Genomic DNA, 14,907 nt, shown 5'->3' with positions numbered 1-14,907 from the left:
ACTGACATAAATACGTGCTCCCCTCCCAAGTGACAATGTGCAAAGAGCACAAAAATGTTCCCAGTGGGAAGCTAACCAGACTATTCAGCTGAAAAGAGAACAACCCAAGCACATTAACAACCGTTTGCAGGGAAATGATCTTGAGACACAGAAAATATTCATAAATATTGAGGCTAATCACAGGCTACAGAAGGAACCCCTGACCAATGACCAGGGAAGATACGCTGTAACCTCAGCTCTACCACCAGCATGATCTCTGGCCCTCACCCAAGACCTCTGCCAGTCTGTGATGCTCCTCATCTGCCAAACAAGTGATCCTCACACCTTCTGTAACACACCTCCAGAACTACGGACAAGAGAGAACGTCTGCTCAAAAACAGCATGGCCAAAGATGTCTGTAGACCAGGGCTTCATTTTCACTTCTGTCACAAACTTCTCATGCTCTCATAAGTGAATAAGAGGTTTGAAACGAACTTTGGGGCCACTGACAGGCCCCATCTAGAATGGTGCTCTGAGGATGCCTCCCATGCTGTTCACCCTTGAGCTGGGCATGAAGCACAGCAACCTGAGGTGCTTTGGTTTAAAATTAGAGTTGGAAGAGGAAGCAGTGGCAAAGCACCCTTCATACACCAATCTACTTCTGCAAGATATGTAAAGAAGGAGGGGAAGATTTGGCTTTCTGGTTGCCTAAGCCTGAAGGAAGTTCTACAGCCACGTCTCCATCTCTGGGCAGAGGACCTTGATAACCAGGTTAAAGCAACATGCAACACAGGGCCAGGGCTGTCTCCGTCACTGACTCCTGAAACTTTGCTGCCAAGAAAGGAGAACAAGGTCCTCATGGCCAGGGAGATCATGAAAAGAGGAGCTCAATTCTGCAGTCCTGTTCATTCATGAGGGGCCAACCACAAGGCTACAGAGACCAAACCCTGTAACATGTCATTGTCCAGTGGCCTGCCTTCAAAATGGAAAATGTAGGGTTTGCCTATCCCAGATGCCTCCAAGTGTCCCCAGAGGAAGGAGGGCATCAGGCACAGGTTCAGAGGAGGCAGGAGGTGCCTCTGCCACAGGGGTGGTTACTGCCAGGCCACCATGCAGGACATGGGCTCACCTCTCCACCACTGCTGAAGGACTTAGTCCTGCACTGAATCCAGCCACTGAACGAAGTCCTGCTGACTGCTTCAGTGCAGTTTTTGGTAGTTATCTACAGTGGCAACCCAGAAAGCATCAGGACTAAACCGAGTACGTTCAAAAAAACCTTTGTAAATGCCTCAGGATATTTTTGGCCAGAAAAGCTTAAGTTTCTGAAACCTAAGGAATCTCAGGTGTCTACAATAACTGGGACAGGTTTCCACGGGCAACTCTCTTGAATGCAGCTGCCCGAACTATGCTTTAAGGGATACCGAAGTCCTAGATTCTTTATTGGATCTAACCATAAGTACTGAAACAAGATTACTTAGCATTTATTCAGTCTGTTGAATACAAAGGATTCTAAAAATAATTTGTCATAAAATTAGATTAGAAAAATACACGTACAAAATTCACATGAACAAAGGCAAGCACGCAACAACTACCTGGGACTTCTGAGTTACAAACAATACATACTATTTAAAATTCAGAGGCGTTGCCACAGGAAAAAAAGTTACTAATCCTGTTGGGGCAAAGTAACTGCGCTGCTCTGTGGTTTGCATGGGGGGAGGAATGGAAAAATAAAAGGAATTGCTTTATTAGCCTTTTTGCAGCTTTGTTTTGTTTGCTTTTTCAAAAGAACAGCTTTTTTTTATTACTTTTAACTGATAGATATAAATGAAGAAACTTATGTTTATCAAAGCAAGTATTACCACTCTAGCTAAACTCCACTTACTCACAGAGATACCTTAGGGATAGTAGTTTAATATGTACCTTAATATGTTGCCTTACTTTTTTAAACTAAAGAGTAAAATTGGAAGACTTTCCACTGAGACATTCTACTAGGAATATTTTTCTTTATCAACATTTTCACTTATAGTGAAAACAAAGTAAATCCACTTTACTTTGCTAATGAACTAGCTCTTTGTTCATTTATCTATCGAGCTATTTATAAATATCTTGCAATCACGGCATTATCTGGGGGATAAAGAGCATGTTTCAACTCAAAACAAATGGACATGTCATCTCATGCCCTTCCATAAACAAAAGCTAAGGGCTGTAATCCAGCGGAGACTTAAGCTTGTAATCATGTTTCGTATGTTCATTTTCATATTTTTTCTTAGGTACTTTTATCAATGTAAAATAAGAGTAGTTGCCCTTAACATACAGCGCCACTGGAAAGCAATAAACTGTTGTACCAGATGGGTACGTGCGACAGGGGACACGTGTGGATGCTGCGGAGGGTCCCCCCTTCCCGAATGTGCAACGTGCTCTGTTTGACTTACAAAGACTATGCAGGGAGGAGGGGAAATTGCCATCTCATTTGGACAGGGAGGTAGTACTTCTGAAACTATTTTTTTTCCCTGAGCAAATACCTACAGCCTATGCTGACACCACAGCAAGTTCTAGCTGTATGACACCGACCTCTCAGATAAAAATAGGCATTTCTTGATGACACATTATATACAGCAGAATGTGAACCAAGTAGTAATTCAATGAAATGGGTTTTCTCAACCAGAAAAATATGCAGCAACATATATCCAGATTAAAAATCACATTCTTCACAGACACTGTGTACATTTTAAAATCAAATGTAATTTTTTAACTCTGTTTTTTAACTGGTACAGACCAGAAAAGTATTCACGCAATATTAACCCTAAATCAATTTCTCCCTACTCGATCCCATGGCATCAACCAACAACGTGTAATGAATGCAAAATATGCTAGTTCATTTGACAGACTATGACTTGTACATATTCTAGTGCTAAATAATTAACACTCAGACTTTGGGAGAAAGGTTAAAATGAAATTAATTCTAAAATATTCCTAATATTGACTTGTTTCAAAATATAACTAGGAGTAAAAGCAAAAGAGTTGTGACAAAAAGAAGTTAGTTATTTCTTCACTTTGTACTCCTTTCAATCCATTCACTTTAATAATGAATACATGTGCCAAAAAAAGTTTATTTAACCTTGCCTGATCAAGCAATGTAGAACATCAGAAAACCTTTGTACCCTGTTTTTTCACCTGGAATTAGATAACGTGCTTACCATACTCTGCAGCCTCCTCATTCCCTAAATCCTACTGAGGATTTACAATGAACTGAAGTTCTCTCAAGTTTACATTTCTCAGGTGTCTTTAGGCAGAACCTAAGATTTTTCTCTTTTCACATTTTTAAGCTCGGACATTAACTACCACAAGCCGCCACCCTTTCCCACCTAGATCTAACACTTTTCACACTGAGCGATTTTAACCAACTAAAAACTTTGTAGCCCTAGACCTGTTTCCCGTTAGGGTATCACAGCAGTGCCAGCGGGGGGGTTATCCCTTAACTACTGATGTTTACTTGATCTGTCGTGACTGATGTAAGCACAAAAGTGGTTGCGACTAAGAACCCACGGATTTTACTCTCTCTCCAGAGGGACTGAAAATATCCCCTTTTGTTTATACCTAAAACCCAGAAGTCCCAATAGCCTTTCTGCTGCTGGACTTTTACCTCCAAATAAGTTTATCCTTGACTAATGTACTTTTACCCAAGAAAAAAATCAATTAAGAAATGCCCCAGCGTGACCCCATCATATCAAAGCACATACTCAAAGTCAGTTTAACCAGCTGATATTATGATCCATTAAAAAAAAAAAGCTTCGGTATTTTTGCAGATATCAAATCCTGGCATAAATGCTGTTGTAATTTTCGAGTTCTATTTTAACAGTTAAAGGAGAGACATCTGGCAATAATCTACAAATAAATACAGTGTCTCCATTCTTAGTTTCTCCTCCAAAACACTACCTAGGACATTTTTGCAGCATGATTCATATAATCAACATAATATATTACAATGCCTTTCAAATAATTCTGAATTCTCAGCTCATTCAATAAAGAACTCCTTTTCGAAAGAGAAGAGGGAACATGCCATGCCAGAAAACTTGCTTTATTGACTCAGCCCTGCTGCCAGGAGGAACAATGTGGTGAAACAAACTCCACTATTTCAAAAGCATTTTTTTACAGCGACGGCAGAGAGAGAAAGAGGCTTATTTACCAAAATGTGAGGTTCCACAGGTGAGGCCAGAGACGGTCTGAAATCCTCTTCCTTTAGTTCCAAAAGTTTTAATTTATGATGAAGCCTTTAATAATCCTCTCAAGCTGCCAGGTAAAACGCACGCCATATCTCAGCCGTATTTTCTTTTGCCCTTTTGCAGTGTAACTTTCTTATTTGCATAAAGCTTAGTTCTGGCCTATGGGACTTTTTGAACATCTACATGTTAGATTAGCTGTCTTGACATGCTCTATCAAGCATGACATCATGGATCTCCATGGCAACCTTAACCACACCTGCCCAGATGCCAGAGTTACCTGTCATGTTCAGACCTAACTGAACATTACAAAAAACCCTCAACCACCATTTTCTAGGCACTCAGCCTTACACAGGCACCAGAAGGCTTTTTCTTTTAAATTGATGGAAATCTAATTTCATTTGCCAATAAATTTGTTTTTCACGGAGCACCGGCTGAAACACTAGAGCTGTTCCCGACCCTTCCACACCTCCCAGTGTATTTCCTAGTCAAAAAACAAAAGAAAGCTGTGGTAAACATCTTCCAGCTCATTTTCTTACGACGCGCTCATAGGCTCCGGCTCTGAAAAACTTCCACACGCTCATTTTTGCTCTCTGCCCTTCACAAAGTTTTTTTTAGCGAGGTGACTTGTAAAACAGGTTCACGGCAGGGATTACCCCCTCCCATGGCCAGGTTAGTATTTTAACCTCTTAATTGCTAACTCTTTTTCATCCTTGTAGACGCTAGCCCAGCTTTTACACTTGTTCCTGCTCTTTCCTTCTCTGCTGACCAGAGTCAGCCCCACCTAAGGAGGTGACCACGTCCTGCCATGAGCCCAGCAGCAGATGATTTGCACCATCTCAAAATTCAGAAGAACACGTTTTCCTCCTTCCTTTCTCTTTTTTCTAACTTTCCTGGGGATTACGTTAGCGCCTTGCTTTCATTAATGCGGACGAGACAGCCTTGGCAGAGGCAAGGTATCCAAAGCTCCTGCAGAAACTTGTATTACCTATAAAAAAAATATTTTGTTCCTTGGCTTTCCAGGCTTCCAGGTGGAGGGAACTCTGGTACCCAGCTGTGAGGTTGTCTTGCAAGGGGGAAAACTTGCAGCATGAGGATGAGCCGAGGATGAGCTGCCGGGCTGTGGGTCGCAGAGTTACAGCCGTGGGGTGCTGCATTCTCTTGAAGGCATTTTGGGGTGCACAAGGCATGGCATGCCTGCACTCACCCCGGCTGCTGCAAACTCACGCCCCAGTTTACCACACAGACCAGCTTAGCTGCAGGTTATTTGTCTTGCAGCAGTATCCCAAAGCCCTTGTGCAAATAAAGACAGCCCTGTCTCTGTGAGCTTTCCTTTCCAGAATATCACAAACAGGGCAACAAATCTGCGGGGTGGAGGAGGGATGATATGTGTGCACAGCTGGGAGGTTTCAGGTCACCACATTAGTTAACCATCAGTAATTACCGCTGGCATTTTACCTGGCCATGACTGTATTTCTGATTTGTGGCAGGTTATCAAGAGTAGAAACCAGTCCTCGGGAGGCACATCCAGGGAGGGATTTATCTGAATAAATGAAGCTTGGAGGAAACCATTAATAGGTAGTGGAAGATATGGACGACATTCAGAGCTGACCTTGTTGGTGGAGGTGATACAGTATGATCTGACATCAAATATTTTTTACTGATGTTTATTTTCTGCAAACCAGGGATCAGTTTGCCATACTCAGATACTGATGGTTAAAACAGACAAGAGAATAAAGTCCACAGAATAAAGAGACAATTACGAATCTTGATTTTCTGGCCCATTTTTGTTGGTTATGGACCTGACAGGGTTTAGAGCAACCTGGAAGGCCAATTATATGATATCCAAGGGACTATGTCCTGACTGTAAGTATTGGGATATTTTATGTTCCAGCTGCACCATTTGACACAGAGATTAGAAAATGGTGTTGCATTTGCTACTACCCTTGATAGATCTCCCACAGTGGGGAAATTCCCACCATGGATAATGTTGCCACCTTCCAGATATTGGAGCAACTGGAGAAGTAAGAAGGGAGGAAAGGAACCTGGAAAATAAATCATGACATTTTAATTCACATCTTCCCATATGTCTTACAGATTTTGTATGTGATACATGTTATATACACATACCTACTACATGTGTATGTAGTTTGTCTTCTATACCACTGCTACACTCATACATATATAAGGGAGGAGAAAAAGTATGTATGCTAAACACACATATACACCCTCTGAAGCAAAATTATATTATGGTCTTATTCATGAGACAGATAAGTAAGTGTGCACTATACATACATATATATAGACACACACAGAGCTATGTATATATATACATACCTATGTGTATCTATACACAGATACATATATATACACACACACAGACACTTAGATACGTGTGTGTGCATGCATAGACACAATTAGGAAGAAAAAAACCCTCTCTGAACTGTAATGCCATGACTGTAATAGTCTTACTGCATCTGATGAACCAGACTGTTGATACATTACATTTCAACTAAGCAAATTTCTTACAATCAACTGGTATAAGTTATTTCTGCATGTTTTTAATGTGGCTTCTGTTCAGTTTATCCTTTTTTTTTTTAAAGTTATGACGAATGGATGGAGTCTTCAGTCTTTCCGTTCCCAAGAAAGGTAGTTTGATGCTCTAATAGTAATTTTAAAGTTATTTTGTTTTAAACTTATTAAAAAACTCATTACATACAATACATATGTCTAATCATCAAAAAATAGACGCAGGAGACATTCGCATGAATTTTACCCTCAATAAATTAGCAAGGATGACACATTTTAAACAAATAGCAGGAACAGTTACTGCATTCCTTCTGTAATTTATTGCCTTCAGAAAAGGCTCAAATTACAAAATGTGTAGGGTGTAATGCTGTAGGCTGTTCAAACTGGGTTTGCAGTGTCTGCAACACTGGAACTAAATATTTACATGACTCCAAAAGATCTAATCTCTGGATTTCACCCCCCTCCAACCCCCTTTATTTAATCTGTATGCTATCTTTATCCACCACCCAGCACATTCCACACAGTCACTAAAGTTCATGGAAGAGATAAGTGGGCAGAATCAAGACTTTCAAAGGAAAGGAGGAAAGCTGTTTAAAAATAAGGATAGATCATCCTCATTGGAGCTGAAGTCTTGCAGCAATTTTAGTTGGATACATATGAACTCTAGCAGTTGCGTTCTGAGGTAGTGATAGCACCTGGCACCTCTAGAGACCCTGTCAAAGAGAAGTTGTAGGGGGGAGTCACCAAATGACAATCTTTTCCAACATCAAACCTGTAACAATGGTCTGATCTCCAAAGCTTTGGAAGTCTTCAAAAGAGGCTGGGAATTCAGTAAGAACTCCCAGAACACAGTATTTTTCCAACTTTTTTTTATTACTTATTTACAACTAATTTGCTGTTAGTGCTGAAATACCTATAAAACACCAAGGAAAAAAAATTATAAAAGATTTGCTGTTAATAATTTATTAAACTGAGAATAATGGGCACAAGATTTTTGAGCCTAAACTCTAAATTCTGCTGGTTGACTGAAAAAAAATGAATTATGGAATAGAAGATAGATTGTCTGTAAAGCTGAACAGATTAAACTCTAACATTGCACCCAAAACCAGAGCCCAGAGTTAGGCTGTGAAGAGACCCTTGCACGGCATTCCCTGAATTCAGAAGGTCAGCGTGACAGCAGCCTCCACCTGCTCTGAGAAATACATCAGCATGTCACACCACCCTACATCTACTTTTCGCTGCTGAAAAGCAATTGCAGAGAGGTGAGAAGCAAATCACCTTAACATACGCTGCTGACAGACAAATGTAGATGTCAAAACAGCTTGGAGGAGGCAGATACCTGTGGATAAGTCTGTTCTGTTTGTATTAAAAGACTCAAAAATAGAAAAGAAAGCAAATTAAAGGGTAACAGAGCCAGCTAAAGCATACAGACACAGTCTACAGATATTTTCTTTTCTCCCAAGCAGTGGTGCCAATACTGAAAGTGTAACAGAAGTTAACAGCTGTTCCATATTTTCCCCTCAGCTGCGAAAAGTAGATGGAGACCCATATACTAAGATCAAGAGTCTCACCTTCATCCCTTTCTCCACGTATACTCTAAATAAAATGAAAAGTTCTTAAAAAATATCAGTTTCAACAAACAATTCCAAGGTAGTATTGAATAGTTTCATTTTTATCATTGTTTCTTTGAATTTCAAGGGAGCAACTGAATCTTATGCTACATCAGAAAAATCTGTTTAATGCTTTGTTACATTCTCACCTTTTGTAATGCGGTAACACTCAATTTCACACGATTTATAAGGACTGTTTAACAAAAAGCAAGACACGAATTCGACTTTCATACCTGATCTCTCAGTCTCTCCTGGTGACCCATTATTGCTGTAGCATGGTGGGGATATTTCTGTTTCAGATGCTCAAGAAAAGCCTCTCTCTTCCTGTCCATTTCTGAGGTTTGCATTCCCAGTATTTCTTTGGAACTGCGAGGGCCACCTACTGTATGTCTTCGAGGGATGTTGCGGGTGGACTTTGAATTAGAAGTGTGACTGTTTGGGGTCGAAAGGAGCTCTTTAGATCGGAGACATTCTGCATCGTCTAGTGATGTTACATGCAAACTGGTTTTTGCCTGGTCTGAAAAAAAACAAACAAACAATTATAAGAACTTAATCCCAACATTCACATTGACCAGAAAAAGAAAATAATCAATATAAAAGCTAGGTTCTTTTAAAAGTCTGGTAGTGTTCAATGGCATGTTCTGCATCATTAGGCCTATACCCGTTGCAAGAAGTGGCCTGGAAATAATCACTTATATAAGCTATGCACAGTACTTACATACTTCTAACACACAACCACAGTATTGCCTCACAGAAAAGTGAGCATCATTAAAGTAGATGTTCCTTTTATATCATCTTTACCACTCTGTCACTTGAAAAGACGATCTGACAGGGCCCTTATTCCCTGACCTTTAAAATCTACAGGATGCTTTCCATAAGAAGAAACAGGTTTCTTCAATAGGCTCCAGTACACTTAATGGCCCCGTAACTAGTATCCTTAAGGATAGCAACTGATAAAATTCCGTTGACAGGGAGACTTGAAATCCTTAATCTTTTTTCAGTGTGTTTTCAGCATGCTCTGAAACACCTATGAAATAAGAAGAGGGTTTTGGAAGCTTTTTTCCCCAATTTCTGACTGTGGTCTGGTTTTAAATTTCATGGATCTCCATTGGATTTTATACGTCTCAGGACAGCGGTCTGGAAAATACTACATCAATTTTTCAATAAACCATTTCTTAAGAAACAGAATAAAAGCAAGTTTTGTATGATATAAAAAGAAAAAAAAAAAACTCAGATAAATTTCACAACTTTAAAATCTACTTTAAGACCAAAGACCATGACGACATTTGTAAAGAGATAGGCAGACACTGAGGCTATGTAAGTGCTGGCTTATCTTCAGGTAACTGTGTAACACAAACCCTCTGGTGCATGAAAAAGTGTAGTCTGAAGTCTTGTTACCTAATACCTTTGAAAAATCCCTCACCCCTTTGTCAGCAAAGGAAAAAAAAAAAAACCAACCCACACCAAAACCCAGAAGCATTGAAAAGGCCTCTCCAAGTCTGATGTGGCCTTCCCCATCTTACCGGGCAGCATCAGACATCCCTGTGAATGTTAACCCTTTACAGCACCTTCCCAAGAGTAGGAAGCTCCTTCCTCTATGTGTTTTTAATACATCTCTATTTCTCTCTGACGCCTTTTGCCTCGGAGCCCTTTATCCTCCCAGCGACTGTCTCCCCCGTGTGCTGCCATTTATACGGCACTGCTGTTTGGAAGCAGGCACCTATTCGCTTCTTTTTATGGTTCAGTCAGTCAGTTTGACACCCTGCCTACCACTTGCCTCAGGATTTTATGCTGAGGATTTTTCAGCTTGCTGGTGTGCGTTGTCAATTGTCTGCCAAGTTCCACATAACATCAAGCCCTGGTAATAAAGTAAATCCTCTATCGGTGGAGCTGCTGTCCGGTGTGATGTCCCACCAATTCACGTGGGGAACCAATTCCCTTGGGTTTCACAGGACTGGGCCCTGGAAGGACCTCAAAGACTCTGCATGTTTCTGTAAGCTCCCTGCAATGCTCAAGGACTCCAAAGTATCAACAACACCCTCTCGTTTGCATTCACGGAAACCTAGCCCGAAAGCATAACCGGACACAAGAGCCCAGATTCCAGGTGGCACCATGCTTTGATGAGCACAGATCCAGGCATGACTTTGGAAGCAGGTTTGGTCCATGGGGAAGTTTTACCCTCACTCAGATTCAGAATGTCATCTCTGATCTCCTGCACCACCTTCTAAGACCTTAGTAGAAGCACAATCCTGGATAAACCTTCAGAGCAGCAGTTTCACATGTACGTACACACACACGCTCTCACGCACAACTTTTCCAAGCACAACTAAATTAAAAAAACATCCAGTCTCACTGATTACTGAAAATTCAGAGCAGCAACTGCCAGGTACACTCAGCTTGTTTGAGTGGCAAAAAAAGGAGAATTTTGTTTGCAGGAATTAAGTGTGGCTACTCCAGATACACTCAGTCAAAATGGTTTCTGAAAGCTATACAGTCATTTCAATGGATTTTACACTGGAGGAAAAAGAGGTGGGATGAGGCTGGCTGGAATTTACCATCTTTAATTTGTTGCACCAAGAGCCTGGAGGTTATATCCCTGAGGCTGTTGGAACAAAGGCGGTAAACATAAATAAGGGATTTCCTTGGAGCTCAAGGGAGTCTGTGTGAGCGTGGGTGACTGAATGCAGCAATTTGGTATAAACCCTTAAAGTATGGTCACAACAGCAGTTTCAATCACTGAATTGGTGGCAGGCACTTCCTCAAGAAGGCAGGTAAACCTACACTGACAAACACAACTGAGAACTCATGAATGTGTATTTCAGGTCCTAAATCTCTCTCATGCAAAGCCTTTCCCTCCTCTGCACTTAAGACATTTCAATAGTTTAAGAAAAAGCCGATTATTTGAAACATAAAGAGACATACCAAGTAAAGTGTTTTACCACTATTTGTTATTGAGTGAAACCTTGAGAAGGAATCAAAAATAACATATTTTTCTCATATTATATTAGAAAGACCAACAAATTCTCTTATTTTTCTTTCATATATTTGGAAAATACTGTATAAATATCAGTGAAAAGAAAGGAATGTAAACTATGCAAACTAATTGCTAGTCTTGCCAGCGAGCTGACCTGGGCATTCAGCACAATTCAGCAGCATTACAGCACACAGCAGCACGTGACTTTCTTTGCAAACCAAATTCTCTGTCATGTTTGAATATGAGTCTTTCCCCTAGTAATTGCTGAAAAAATCTTTCTTGGCCACTTCCTAGGTAGGGACAAGTGGCTTTAATGGCAAGGTTAAAAGCTGGCATGGTGAAACCCCCGCTGCGTACCTCAGGGCACATAAGCTCCACAGCTGCTGTGTGGGCCACAGTGCTACAGGGAGGAGAAACTGAGAGAGGTTTTCTGGATGCTGGAGTTGCCCAATAACAGCGTGGGCAAACTTTCCATATCTTCCAAGTGAAGATAATAGGCCTAGAAAATCAATCCCCACAGATAACTACGAAATGTGTGAAGGATCATGTGATGGTTCCCAGAAGACAGCTAAGAGCAGGGAAAGGATAAATTATGCAAGTACCCTCCTTGGAAAAGGAGCAAAGAGAAGCCAACAGAAAACACAGAGGTGTGAGATAAGCTTGTCTCCCTCTCTCCCTCCCTCATATTCAGAAGCTAAAAGCTGAAGGTCTTTCTATTCAATAAAGTAGCAAGTCTAGAGGGCAACAAAAAGCAAGACTTGCTGATTGACAGGAGAGGGCTTTGGTTATCCAAAGGCTTGAGTAACCCTTACGCTTGAGTTGCTTCTCTGATCTGAAAACAAATTTCAAGATTTCTTAACATCATCCATTGCTACAGTGGACATAATTACAGGAAAGGCTCAGGTCTGCAGTGTAAAAGCAGTATGTTTAGGATTATCAAGAAGATTATAATGGATTTAATTGCTGTGACCGAGAGAAAGAGAGAGAAAGAGAGAGAAAGAGAGAGAAAGAGAGAGAAAGAGAGAGAAAGAGAGAGAAAGAGAGAGAAAGAGAGAGAAAGAGAGAGAAAGAGAGAGAAAGAGAGAGAAAGAGAGAGAAAGAGAGAGAAAGAGAGAGAAAGTCCTTCAACGTGTCCTGGTATGCAATTCTTCTAAGTCACACCCTCCATGAAGTCTACAAAGGTCAGGAAAGTCACTGCTTCATTACTTTAAATGTTGCGAAGATTTTAATAGTGCTGTTTTGCAAACCAGGTGACATGAGAGAGAAGAACATTTTCAGAATAATTTCAGAAAGGAACAAGTATGGACCTGACCCATACTGATGCTATGAAACTGAGCCCTGAAGCAACCACATTCAATACTTAAAAGTTTAAAAAAGAATACAATTTTAACAGCATGAGTCAAACCCACCTCCATTATCTTTATGCTAGCAGTAAATTTGAGATTATTTGGAATCTGTCTAATTTACTCCACTGTCTACAATTAGCTCTCTTTCCAAGGAACTTTCAAATGTAAATTTTGGATATGGGCCAAAACTACTATATTTGGTTATAAGCTTTCAGTATTTTGGGGAATCGTAGGATCGGTCTAGTCAGACCTCTCTTCTTCTAGCTCCATGTATATCTCAGACAGCTTCATACAACCCCTACAGAAGAAATATGTAACTGAAGGCTTTTTTTTTTCCCTATTCAGACCTATTCCCCTTTAACTGAAGATCGGCATCCTACTAAACATAAACATACACAGATGCATGTGACTTGCACTGCCCAGTATTTTAACTTAAAAATGCTTGAAAAGAGCATCAAGCAATTAATGAAGCTCCAAGACTAAAAGAAGAGTATTTTTTCTCCTAAATTCTCTATGCACTATTTCCCGGTATTACATACTCATAAACTTGTGTGGGTTTTTTTAAAACCACAGGTACCCAACCATGCACTATTTGTTTCACAGACGCACAGGAACACAACTTTTTCTGAAGTGCTTATGTGGAATACAATACACATGAACTGGGAATGTTCACAGGTGCTCCACAAATACTATAATAGGTACGGATTAGACTAGGTATTTGTCATGCTACCTGAATGTTATGCTCCACGTGGAACAGCTCACGTAGAATTCACCAGGAAATAGTTTTAATTTGCTTTTAGACAAAATATATAGTGCAAAAGTAACTGTACAAACGCACCGCAGCTGACCCGCCGTGAAAACCACGCTTATAATTTCTCGGCTACGCTCCAAAACAAATCCAACTGGTTTCACACAAAGTACACTAACCCTGTGACAATCTGCCGTGAATCTCCCCCTTTTAAAAGACACCCCGAGGAAAAGATGAGCTCAAAACTACTTTTATGAAAGAAGAGCTATTTCTCTGCCATAGGTGAAGCGTGCAGAGCACTTAAAGGGGACGTGACATTATTTCTGCCCCCCCCCCCCGCGCCTCGCGGGAGCAGCACCCTCCGCACCAGGCAGCGTCCCGCAAGCGGTGGCAGCACTGCAGCACGCTCCCTGCTTCAAAGGCTAGACACAAATCTCTGCGAAGAGAAAGTTAAACTCACGAAGTCGGAGCGTTCGGGAAACCGGCAGAGCCATCGGCACACGAAAGCCGAGCTCTTCTCCCCCCATGCATTCTGCCTCCAGTTACAAAAGGCAGCAAGGAGGGGCACGCTTCAGCGCAGCTCCATCTTTGCCCGGTTCTCTACTTACCCCTCATCTGGCTGCTGCCGCCCGTGGAGCAAGCCAGGCACAGCTCGAGTTTCTGGCTCTCCTTCCCCTCCATTGTCCCTGCCTACCGCACAAGCCCCCCTCTCCCGCCGGGCAGCCGCACGGCCCGGCCTGTCAGCGCCGGTCTCGGGGAGGAGAGAGGAAGCCCCCCCCGGCGGAGCGCCCCGCATGCCGCCGTGCCGGCAGCGGGGCGGGCAGCGCCGGCCGGCCGCGCCCCCCCCGGGCCCGGGGCCCCCGCAGGTGACGGGCCCCTCGGCGGCCGGCGAGCCCCTGGCCCGCCCGGCGAGCCCCTGGCCCGCCCGCTGCCCGCGGCCGCCGCGGGAAGGGGAACGCTGCTAACACGATTACAGGCCCCAGCCGCTGCCGGAATCCGAACGCGTAGCCTTTTAAATCTCTGTCGTGGGACAAAAGCCTTTCCACGGAGTATTTTTTTAAGCTCGTAACCACCAAGCCCACAAGCATTCCTGATAAATGCTCCTCTGTCTTTTTTAGCGTCTAGTTTAAAAGCAATTCGTTATATAAGCGCTTTGAGGTTCTGTTTTCTGTGGAATTCTTTCAAGCTGCTCAGAGAATGAATTAGGGAAAAATCAAGATACTGGAATTCAACTTTAGTGAAGCCAATAAAAATGAATGGTAGCAATATGTAAGCAGGGTCTTTGGGTAAGAGGGATTTAGAAGCCTCAGCAGCAAAGCATATAGAAACGTATAACTAATTCTCTTTTGGCAGATCAGAAGCCAGAAGCCTGCGTCAGAATCGATAGATCCACCGGGCTGCGAGGCAAAAAATAACGTGACTGAGGAGGACGAGATCAAATCCCACAGATTCCAGCACATGCCACATGTGTTGATTTGGTGCAGAATATCAGACTGAATTA

The 14,907-nt window shown here is 41.9% G+C and overlaps 1 protein-coding gene across 9 annotated transcripts in view; it reads right to left on the bottom strand.

Annotated features, from left to right (window-relative positions):
- KIAA1217 (KIAA1217 ortholog) overlaps positions 1-14,261 on the bottom strand; it is a 183,126-nt gene extending 168,865 nt beyond the window's left edge. For all 9 annotated transcript variants that reach the window (XR_012628678.1, XR_012628677.1, XM_074866172.1 and 6 more), the window contains exons 1-2: positions 14,015-14,261; positions 8,572-8,855 (exon numbers count right to left, since the gene is read on the bottom strand). Coding sequence is in view for 7 of the 9 variants with exons in the window: in XM_074866172.1 (XP_074722273.1) it covers positions 8,572-8,855; positions 14,015-14,087 (357 nt within the window). In the remaining 2 variants the exon portion in view is untranslated. The remainder of the gene's footprint in view (positions 1-8,571; positions 8,856-14,014) is intronic.
- Positions 14,262-14,907: the final 646 nt, after the last annotated feature.

This window comes from Strix uralensis, chromosome 1, assembly GCF_047716275.1.
Source record: "Strix uralensis isolate ZFMK-TIS-50842 chromosome 1, bStrUra1, whole genome shotgun sequence".
Lineage (NCBI taxonomy): Eukaryota > Metazoa > Chordata > Aves > Strigiformes > Strigidae > Strix > Strix uralensis.
Note: the sequence above shows the minus strand (reverse complement) of the source record. Positions and strands in the feature narration are given on the sequence as shown.